This window comes from Terrapene carolina, unplaced genomic scaffold (assembly GCF_002925995.2).
Source record: "Terrapene carolina triunguis isolate 2854851 unplaced genomic scaffold, T_m_triunguis-2.0 Scaffold113, whole genome shotgun sequence".
Classification (NCBI taxonomy): Eukaryota; Metazoa; Chordata; order Testudines; family Emydidae; genus Terrapene; species Terrapene triunguis.
In genome coordinates this window covers 14,511,121-14,521,963 of record NW_020664464.1, presented here as the reverse complement: position 1 = coordinate 14,521,963, position 10,843 = coordinate 14,511,121, and the positions used below count along the sequence as shown (strand labels likewise).

The window sequence follows — 10,843 nt, the reverse complement described above, 5'->3', positions numbered from 1 at the left end:
AGTCCCACACACTTTATTCCAAGTTGCCCCCATGCATCCACTGCCCACTCTGAGCTGATCCACAAAGGTTGAATGATGAAAAAGAACTTGTATATTATTTGATTTTGCTTAGACTTCTCTTCCCCCCACCCCCAATCTCTTTGCTTGTACACTGTATCTGTTTTCTCCATCCTTTCAGTATTTTTGTCTTTTTCAGATTGTATGACCTTCAGGGCAGGGACCATGTCTTCTCTGCATTTAGAAAGTTCCTAACACAATTTGAGTGCTACCACAATCTAGATAAATAACCATTAATAATGAACTCTGGCATCTTCGACCCTGCTGTTCTTTTCTAAGAGTTGAAATCAAGTGTGTGTGATGTATCTGGCTTTCTAGTATGCTAAAATAAATACTTCAGCTATATTGTTTGGGGAAAGAACTTCACTTCTGCTATGTTTGCTTTAATTATCTGCACTAGTAAACACGCATGTTTTATTTATGTTCATTCTAGCTTGCTAGGGTAAATATCATGCAATACATTTGAAACTTTAATAGTCTCTGTATTCACAATGAACACTCACAGGAAAATGAGGATTTTTTTCATACTCTATCTTGTCAACTTTTCAGTTTAGGTGTATCAAAAGCTGCAGCAGCCAGTACAGCACCATCCAAGTCAACGACTTTCAGTACAAGGTAAGGCTCTGATGTTTGGGTATTAAATTTAGAGGCCAGCAGAAAGCCCCAAACCAAATGTTTTTATTGGATAGTTTTGTCCCAATGAAAAATAATGAACATTGTGGTCTGAAGTATTTTTAATTTATTATTTATGGGAAATGAATAGTGTAAACAGCCAATAAATTGGATTTTCACCTTCTTCCTTTCTAATAGCGGTGGGCTATCCATTGCCTTATCTAACCTGGGAAAGGTTTATACAAGATGTCTCATCTCCATAAAGCAGAAACTTCAGCATTATATCCAGTCTGATTTTTGAAAGAGGATTTATGGGCTTTCACGCACTCATTTATTCTAGCCTGCCCATTCCCAACAGCTTCCCATACCCCGTCCCCCTTTTCCATAGGTGCTGGAACTAGGGATGCTACCGCAGCCCCTGGCTTGAAGTGGTTTGCATTATATACAGGGTTTAGTCTGGTTAAATGGCTCTCAGCACCCCCACTATAAAAATTGTTCCAGCACCCCAGCCCTTTTCACGATGCACAAGCTGAGAAAAATCTCTTCTAATAATCTAAAATTGTTCTTAATCAGGCACTCATTTAAGCCTGTAATTAATACAAGGAATACAATAATAATAATAAACACAGGCATATTGGTTCCTTCTTGGAGAAACAGACTTACTGATTTGAATCCCAGTGGTGTGCCACATAGCTTCTGATTTTGCAATCACTTCTCACATGAGTAGTCCCATTGACTATTTGGCTGAATAAGAGTTGCAGGATCAGGCTCTTAATAAGGGAATAATGCTTCCTAATTTGAAGAGTTGTATAAGGCTTTGAGAGCTGGACTACCAAAAAGCAGCTCATAGGTCCTTCTGAAGCTTTTAGTACTTACCCTACAGACCAGTTTTGGGACAACCCTCCCCTCTGAATCTGACACATCAGCCGTTCTAGTTTGGAAGTAGAAATGTTCCTTCAGAAAAGTAACCAGCATGAAGGCAACACCCATATCACACAACACAGTCTTGTCTGCTGAAAACAAGAATGTTAAAAGTTGTGTTTTACCATGAACCAACCATAAAATCCTTCAAATAGCAGAGACTGTGCACTTCTACTGTGAAATAAATGGACTTGATTCACTATTTTTTGTGGTCACAAGGAACTGCAGGTCCACAACTGGCTCCTGTCTACTGTTCCAGATCGTTTATCCAAGACCTCTGAGTCTGGCATCCAGTTAGAATAGGGGTCGGCAACGTTCGGCACGCGGCTCGCCAGGGTAAGCACCCTAGCGGGCCGGGCCAGTTTATTTACCTGCAGACGCGGCAGGTTCGGCCGATCGCGGCCCCCACTGGCCGCGGCCCGCCATCCTGGGCCAATGGGGGCGGAGGGAAGCCACGGCCAGCACATCCCTCGGCCCGCGCCGCTTCCCGCCGCCCCCATTGGACTGGGACGGCGAACCGCGGCGAGTGGGGGCCGCGATCGGCCGAACCTGCCGCGTCAGCAGGTAAATAAACTGGCCCGGCCCGCTAGGGTGCTTATCCTGGCGAGCCGCGTGCCAAACGTTGCCGACCCCTGAGTTAGAAGCAAAAAGTATACAGTAGTACTTCACTTAATCAATGTTGAATAGTAACCAAAGCCAAAAAGGAAACTGCTAGTAAATAAAGGATTTGATAATTAACTTTGGAGTTCTTATGGAGTTTTCCTTTGTACCTATAAAATCATGTAATCTTAAGTATTTATGTTGAAATCCACACTGTTATGGGTATCATAACAAAGCTCACTGTATTTGAAGATTTTCAGAATAACATTTGTCTATATGTTCCCCTTAATAAAAGTAACTAAAATGTAAACAACTTTTGTAATCAAACTAGAAGCACTGATTAACAGTATAATTGACATTAAAGGAACACTTGTATAAGACCAAATTTAACTGTATAAACCCAAATTTAATTTAGACTTCTTTTAGTCAATAGGGCAATGATTCTCAGACTATGGCCATATACCACTGGGGATTCAGAGTCCTATCCTAGTTGTCAGCATAACAAAACATTTTGAAAATCAAACAGTGTTAAGTGGAGGGCCAACAAAAGGAGGTGGGATCATGTGTGGATTTTGGGTTACAAAGTGGTGCAAAGAACAAAAAACACTGAAGTACTGTGAGAGAGGATGATGGATTTTCAACAGCTTTATTTATCAAATGACTGTGCTGAGTGCTATGTAACAATACATATAATACAGTCCTGGCCCTAGAGAGCTCATTTTATAGTTTAAATAAAATAAAAGTGGAATGGGTGAGATACAAATATTGTGCGAGAGGGATAACATGGCTAACAGTATTAGGAACACCAGGTTGCATAGTTTAGTTATCTGTATAACTAAATCCCTTACAGAATTCAAGTATATATACATATAAATGAATGCATGAACAAGAGACTGAATGGACCTGTGACACAGCACCTTTTTAGTCATCATTAGCATACTGTGACTAAAAACAGTATCTATACCCGAGGGCTCTATGAAAGGAAGTGAGGTCTAGTAGATAGAACACTGAATAGATCTGGATTCTATTCCCAGCTCTGCCACCAGCCTGCAAGGAGACATTAAGCAAGTCATTTCACCAATTTGTGCCTCAGTTTTCCTATCTGCAAAGGAGTCATCCTCCTTTGGAAAGCACTTTGAGATCTAGGGATGAAAGGCGCTATAGGGCTACCAACCCTCCAGGACTGGCCTGGAATCTCCAGAAATTAAGGATTAATCTTTAATTAAAGATGTCATGTGAAGAAACCTCCAGGAATACAGTCCAAACAAAACTGGCAACCCTAACAGGTAAGTATCATTAATTATTATTATTATACCACTAAAAAGCAGGATTTATCCTCAGCCTTCTAAGAGCATAGAGCATTTTTGATACTCCTCACTGACACTCAATCTACTGTGCCTTGAAGTGGTCATTAATCCCTTGGACCAAAATATGACCCATCAGAATATAAGCAAAAATATAACCGCCCCCCACCCCAGCCCAATTTATTAGCCAGGCCAAGGTATTTCCAGCATCCCGAGTAACATGGGCAGTTCTCCGGCCGGAGTGGGACTAGGGCTGAAAACAGAGCTCTGTTGAGAGCTGTGCAGGGACACTAACGCCCCCTCCCCTAGTAGCTGACCTCGCTCCAGGCCGACGCGCCTTGGGGCCAGCCCTGGCTGCAAACTGGCCCGTACAGTAGGCGTATGGCCCGCCCTAGGGCAGGGCCTCCGGCAGCAGGCTCAGCACGGCCCCTTACTAGCAATGGCGGGCCGCACTACTGGCGCCGCCCCGCGCTACACGCAGCCGCACCTGGACAAGCCGCTGCCCCCCTCCCGCCCGCGGCGGCGCGTGGCTAACTCCGCCCCCCACCCTACACACGTGGCCGCTCCAACTATCGAGCCGACAATCACCCCGTGACTTTGATAGAGAGAACGGCAACCGAAAGGACAGGTTGCGCACGCGTGTCGGGAATCCGCGTAGTAAGGTGGGCGCATGTGCTACACAAAGGCCATGGAGCTGCGCATGCGCATCTGGAATCGGGGGGGGGTCACCGTGCGCATGCGCATCTGGAGTCCCAGGATGGGGGAGCGTGCAAGAGAAACAGTCTCTTCTTTAACTCTTCCTGTGCCGGGCGCCCTCGACTCGGCGGCGGTTACTGGTACTGGTGGCGCGTCCTGACGCTGCAGCTTCGGCCCGCCATCACGTGGGCGTGACGCACCCGGGAGAGGGGCGGAGAGACCGCAGGTGAGTGGGGGGCCCCGGGGCTCCTGCGCTAGTGGCGGGGAGGGACCGCGGAGACGCGGCTCCTTGCGGCGCAGCCTGGGAGCCGCTCCCCTTCCCCCCCACCGCCCGGGGCGCCGCAGCGGGGGGCGGAGTGGGGTGAAGGTGCGTATTGGGGGCGTGTGTGAGACCACCGGGGCTCCCCGCCTCACATTGTTTCTCTCTCCAGGCTGCTCTGTGGTGGCAGTGGCTGGCGATGGCCCAGGCTCCCATGGAGGAGGAGGAGTGTCCCGAGCTGATTCCCATAGAGGATCAGGAGGTTGCGGGAGAAGAGGCTGAACTCAGCCGCGGCACCAAGATCCCAGTCACTATCATCACAGGCTATTTAGGTAACCAGCTCACCTAGCAGCACTAAACCTCGAGCTTCCTCTCTGGGGTCTTTACAAAGCAAACCCGCCCTATTATGTGCTTTTTACCGCTGCCCTAACAGCGTTCCATACAAAACCAACATTTGCCTGGTTTTATGCATTGCACAGTGACTTCAGTTGGGTGTATGGGGTGGAATTTGACTGTTCGTATTCTTCTTGAATAGAACAATCTGTGGTATGAGGAGCACTACTCCAAACAAACCATGCAGCCATCTTCCTAGTATTCTATATTTCATGACAAAAAAGAGCGTATAACTACATATCTAACATCAGTTCTGATGTTCCTCTAAACTACTGTTGTCATGTTTTCAATTTACAGTACATACAGTACAGACTTGGTCTCATGGCACCACTATCTATAGAAAATACTTCTGTCACAATGTGTTTGCAGAATCATTTTGGAGAGTTAAATGAGCTTCTGTGGTTATTCTTATAAAATAGCTTGTAAGTCCTGACCTGCACAGTTAGGGCTTGTCTACACAGCAAGTCACTGCATGGCAAGCCCGGAGTGTGAATCTACAGCCAAGCTGCCCTCTGGGACTTTCAGTGTGCTGTACGAGTGTCCACATGGGACATTACTGTGCTGCAAGCTGGTGCACATCCTGGCTTGCTGTGCAGTAATTTGCTATATAGACAAACCCTAAATTGGCTTTCCAGCCGTAGCAGTCAGTCCATTTTGTTCCATGAAAAGATGAGTACTAAGATTACATGAGTAAGCACTGGAAATGTGATGCAAGTGTTTAAATGGATGTCTTACATGACCGGTTGTGTAACTGACCAAGAGCTTTTGACACCCTTTGAAAAAGTGCACTGCAAAATTGTATGAATACAGTATTGCCAACCCCAAGCGTTCAAAAATCATGAGTTAGGTCCCCAAAAACTGAGATTGGTTTAAAAATCACAGAAAGGACATTTAAAAAAAATTCTGTTTCAAGAGAGCCAATACAGAATTTTTTTATTTCACAGCTCTTAGGGAAGGGTATTGTCCGAGTCAGTGAAACTGATAGCCTTTCAGAAGTGGCAGAATGCCCCGCTGCTCTGCTTCTTCACCAACCACCTTCAATATGATAATTATACTTGTTTTTTCCCCCAAAACATAGTGACCTAGAGAGGTGACAGTTGCTCCATAGTTAAGGTTGCAACTCAGTTTATGTTTATAAGCCCAATTTTGGCCTCTCACTCTCAGATTCACAGAAACCCATACAGGGCTCAAAACCTACATTAGATCTAGGGCTGAGGTAAAAATTGTCTGTAAAATTGAAGTGACAATGGGTATCACAATTCCAAAAATCCATGGAAGATTTTTGCCACCTTTATAGCCCCCCCCCCCCCCCAAAATAAAAAGACGAAACCAACTCTACTGAACTTGCCTAGCTAAGTTCTCATGCCTAGGACTAAAATTTAGTTGCTTGGTATGAAATTAACAACATGTCTTTAGAAACAATGCTATAAAACATCTACTTCAGCAGTATTGATATAGAATAACAAATTACTGCTAGGAACCTAAACTTTCATTTAAAAAAAAAAGTTTTCAGCCCAGTTAATTGCAAAAATAGATAGAAATGTAATCTCATTGTTAAGAAGGCTTATCAAATGGGGAAAGAGATAATTTTATAACAAAAGATTTGCCATGGGTGGGAAGAGACTGGTGAGCCCCTTAAGACTTGTAGGGCATGGAGAGACCTCAGTAAGGCTTCTAAGATTTATGTGAAGTGCTACAATAATCCCCTGGGTTCTCTTCCAAGTACTACAAATAATTTTTAAAAAATGAGGGGCATAATTTAATTACAAATATAAAAATAAAATGTAATGCTTCTGAAGGTATCAAATCAGAGAATGAGTACTAGCACTCCATTGGGTGTTAATTTCTAAAAAGTATATTTCAGGAGCACGGTGGTAACATTGAATTTGAAAATTCTCCTCATACTTTATTTGTGATCTACTGAAATTTGTGCTGTTTTTTAGGTGCTGGGAAGACAACTCTTCTTAATTATATTTTGACAGAACAACATAGCAAAAGAATAGCAGTTATTCTAAATGAGTTTGGAGAAGGTATGTAATGCTACCGAAATATTGTATAGAAACAAAAATTGGGGAATACATAAGCATTTTCCTGTTTTGTTAAGAAATGCTTTAGGAAAGTAAACTATTAAAGGCAGACAAATGGTATAATGGTGCCTGAATTGATATCTAAATTGATTGTTCCCCAAGCTAAGGCTATCTGACTGGCTTATGCAGTTTCCCAGCAGTGTAAAATTGAGACCATGTCCTCAATAAGCTTGTACATGTGGGATGAACACTACAATAAAAATTCAAAAGTTTGCTTATAGATTTGGGATGTGTCAATTCCCTTTTGTTCAAAAGAATGCTAGTAGACATTGCTGTTCAACTAACATTGAATATGAAGAACTTGCACAAGACCAAACTAAAGAGAAGATTAGTAGTGTAATAAATCAAGCTTCCCTAGCAAGAAATGTGTCAAATGACTGTAATAGAGCTTGCAACTGTTGAAGCTGGACAATGAGATTCCTTCACTTTTTCCAGTAATTTAGTGCTATTTTTTTTTTAATTTTAACTGATTACTTTGCTTTTATATGGCTGTTGATGATGAAGAAATATAGTATTGAGAACCTGTGCAATCCCCCACCCTACTATAATGATGTTGACAAGTTTCCATCTTCATTATAAAAATTCTTGCTATGGACAACTCAATTCATAATCTGTGAGTGGAGTCGAGAGAAGATTATTTCTAGTAGTAGTAGACAAAGCACTGAGTTGGGAGTTAAGAACCATGGAGTTCTAAATCTAGTACTGCCAATGACTTGCTAATTGGCCTTAAGCAAGTGTCACAACCTCTCAGTTAATGTCTGCAGTTTTAAAAATGTGTAAAAGTTAAGTATTAAACCATTTTTCTTTGTCTCATACATAAATTCAATTTGTCTGCATCATAAATGACTGTCATACCACTTTGAATGCCTCACCTCCATTCCACCTACGCATTCAAATAAATGGGTAATACTTCTACTTTTGCAAGTTTATTTTTTGTTCTTCATAGGATGATTTGGCCTGTAGACCTTAAATTTGCCTAATATAAAATGATTGCTTAAACTAAGTATAATGTCTAAAGAATTTGTCAGGAAGGTTTAATGAGTCCGTAGAACACAAATAAAGCTCAGAAATCTACCCCGTTTGAATTTTTCTCATCTTATTTTTCAGGTATTGTTGCACGTTTGTAGATTTATAATATGCTACTTATGCCCTTCCTGTATTTCTAGGAAGTGCCTTGGAAAAATCCTTGGCTATAAGTCAAGGTGGAGAACTCTATGAAGAATGGCTGGAGCTCAGAAATGGTTGCCTGTGCTGTTCAGTAAAGTAAGGAATATTTTGTGGGCGTGGTTTATATAAACATTAGGACATGGGTGGCCAACCTGTGGCTCCGGAGCCACATGCAGCTCTTCAGAAGTTAATATGCGGCTCCTTGTATAGGCATTGACTCTGGGGATGGAGCTACAGGCGCCATCTTTCCAATGTGCCGGGGGGTGCTCACTGCTCAACCCCTGGCTCTGCCACAGGCCCTGCCCTCACTCCACCCCCTCCTCTGAGCCTACCATGCCCTCGCTCTCCCACCCCACCTCAAGCCTCCTGCACGCCAGGTAACAGCTGATCGGGAGGTGCGGGGAGGGAGGGGGAGGTGCTGATTGGCAGGGCTGCCGGTGGGCGGGAGGCGCTGGGAGTGGGGGGAAGGGGGGAACTGATGGGGGGAGCTGCTGACTTATTACTGTGGCTCTTTGGCAATGTACATTGGTAAAATTCTGGCTCCTTCTCAGGCTCAGGTTGGCCACCCTTGCATTAGGAGTAAGCTTGGGGTTTGCTCTCTCTTCTTTAAATTTAATTTTTTCACAGTCCATCATGTATACCTGGATATTTGATAGGCATTAGGTATATCATCTACAGTGTTTTTTTTTTTTAAAAAAAAAAAGCTAAATGATGTTGAACTTCTTGCTGTTCTATATATTTTTTTTAATGCCAGAATCCTTGAATTAACTTGTGTTTTCTATTTTGGTATTTTATTACTTTGTATCATAATTGTTTCACATACTCGCATCAAATGTTGACTGACTTATTGGGGTGGAAGAATAGTTAAATATCTATAAACAACTACCGAAAGACAAACTCTCGCTCTCAAAAGGAATGTGTGTTCTACTGATAGTATTACAGAAACTGAGCACAGTGGTTTATTAGAGGTCAATAACAACATACATATAAAATAGAATAACTAATTAGTACAATATGCCTTCCATAAGATATTCAAATGTTGTATTTTGGAAAGTAGCTCATTTGAAAGGTTTTGCTTATTAGATAAAACTATAACTAGCTGAATTGTAGAGCCCCCTTGTTTAGCCTATTATTTTTAATCTAATATTAAGAGAGCGATCCCAGGGGTTTCTCTTGTCCCAGATGAAATTGCAAATGTTGATTCCTATCAGTCTGCAGTCACCCATGGAAACAGTTACTGACGGTTTTATTGCCCCTAATATTTTCCTGCCCTATGAGCCTTCATGTTCTACCTTGAACACACATGTTCCGTAATAACTTGCAGACAATAATAATGCTTAACCTCAAGAAGGTGGTGGAGGAGCTTCAAAATTGAGGGAAGACATGCCTTAGAGTTGTCAAGGAAATGAACAGTATATTGATTAAATTTGCTGATGGTATGGCGGGAACTCAGTAAGGCTGAGTTCCCTCCATAAAAGCTACAAACACCAGTGAGGTTAGAGAAGTAATACTTAAAGACCTAGAACAATTCGAATTTGAAAATGCCATAACATAGCACACATAATGATGAAATTCAGTGTTGGTGGGTGGGAGGAATACAAGATAATCTATGTGAAATAGGGTTGGGGAATCCAAAATACAGATACTTGATAGGCAGAAACCTGGAAATCAGTAATCCTGAAAAAGTCATAGGAATGATAGTGAACAGCAAATTATACATGAGTTTGCAGTCTGGAGGATTTTTGGTTTACGTTGCCTAAATGTAGTTTTGGCCATATATATATGGAGGCATCACATCAAGGAGCAGGAATAGTGACCACATCTGCAATATGCCCATCTTTTTGTTCTGTTTACAGCGTCTAGCACAATGGGGGCCCTGGCTCATGACTGGGGCTTGTTGGCACTACCGCAGTACTAATACTGTGTTCAGTTGTGGGCATCTACTGTCCAGAAACATGAAGAACCTATTGGAGAGCGTTAAGAGAACCAAAACGATCAGGGGCTGGAGGGATTGATTTGAAGAGAGTTTTAAGAGATAAGAATATATTAATATAACTTGCCAAAGATTACTGTGATGGAGACATAACTCTACAAATATTTGAAGAGAGTAAAAGTAAAGGGCGAGAAATTAAGGGTAGTATTAAATAAAGGGGTGAAATTATGGTCATAAATATAGACCCCAATTAGTAAGAACTTTTTGACAGTGAGGCCTGTTAGGCTGTAGAGTAGTCTCCCAGTGGAAATTGTATAAGCTTTAACACTTGGAACATTTTAAACTTGCTTGGACAAAGCAGTAGAAAAGGTACTGTAAGTGACATCTTGTATTGACAGGGAGACAGACTGGATAACCTACTAGGTCTTTTCCTTTTTTAATATCTGTCACACTATGAATGCTGATGCATGTAATTAACATGTTGGATTCTTTTCATAACACTAATTGGGATGTACAGTAACACTTTTGTTGAGTCACTAATAATACCACACCAACTCAAAGCGGCAACAGACCCTGCCAGAACAACAGATGCAAAACCTGCAGACATATTTCCACTGCTACAATGATCAACACTCCCCACAACGCACCTTTCAAGATCCATAGGTCATATGCACACCTATCACAATGTGTGGTGCACCTCATCTAGTGCACTAAATGCCCCAATAACAACTATGTGGGTGAAATCAGACAATCACTACGCTCTCAAATGAACTCACAGAGGAAAACAATAAAAGACAAGCACCATATTATCTGC

General features: G+C 42.3%; 1 protein-coding gene across 1 annotated transcript in view; it reads left to right on the top strand.

Moving 5' to 3' along the window:
• Nucleotides 1–4,258: 4,258 nt before the first annotated feature.
• Nucleotides 4,259–10,843, top strand: part of CBWD3 (COBW domain containing 3) — a 44,810-nt gene continuing 38,225 nt past the window's right edge. The window contains 4 exon segments of the mRNA XM_024200163.2: nucleotides 4,259–4,416; nucleotides 4,622–4,781; nucleotides 6,786–6,872; nucleotides 8,096–8,192. Of these exon segments, the coding sequence (XP_024055931.1) occupies nucleotides 4,649–4,781; nucleotides 6,786–6,872; nucleotides 8,096–8,192 (317 nt within the window). The 5' untranslated portion in view covers nucleotides 4,259–4,416; nucleotides 4,622–4,648.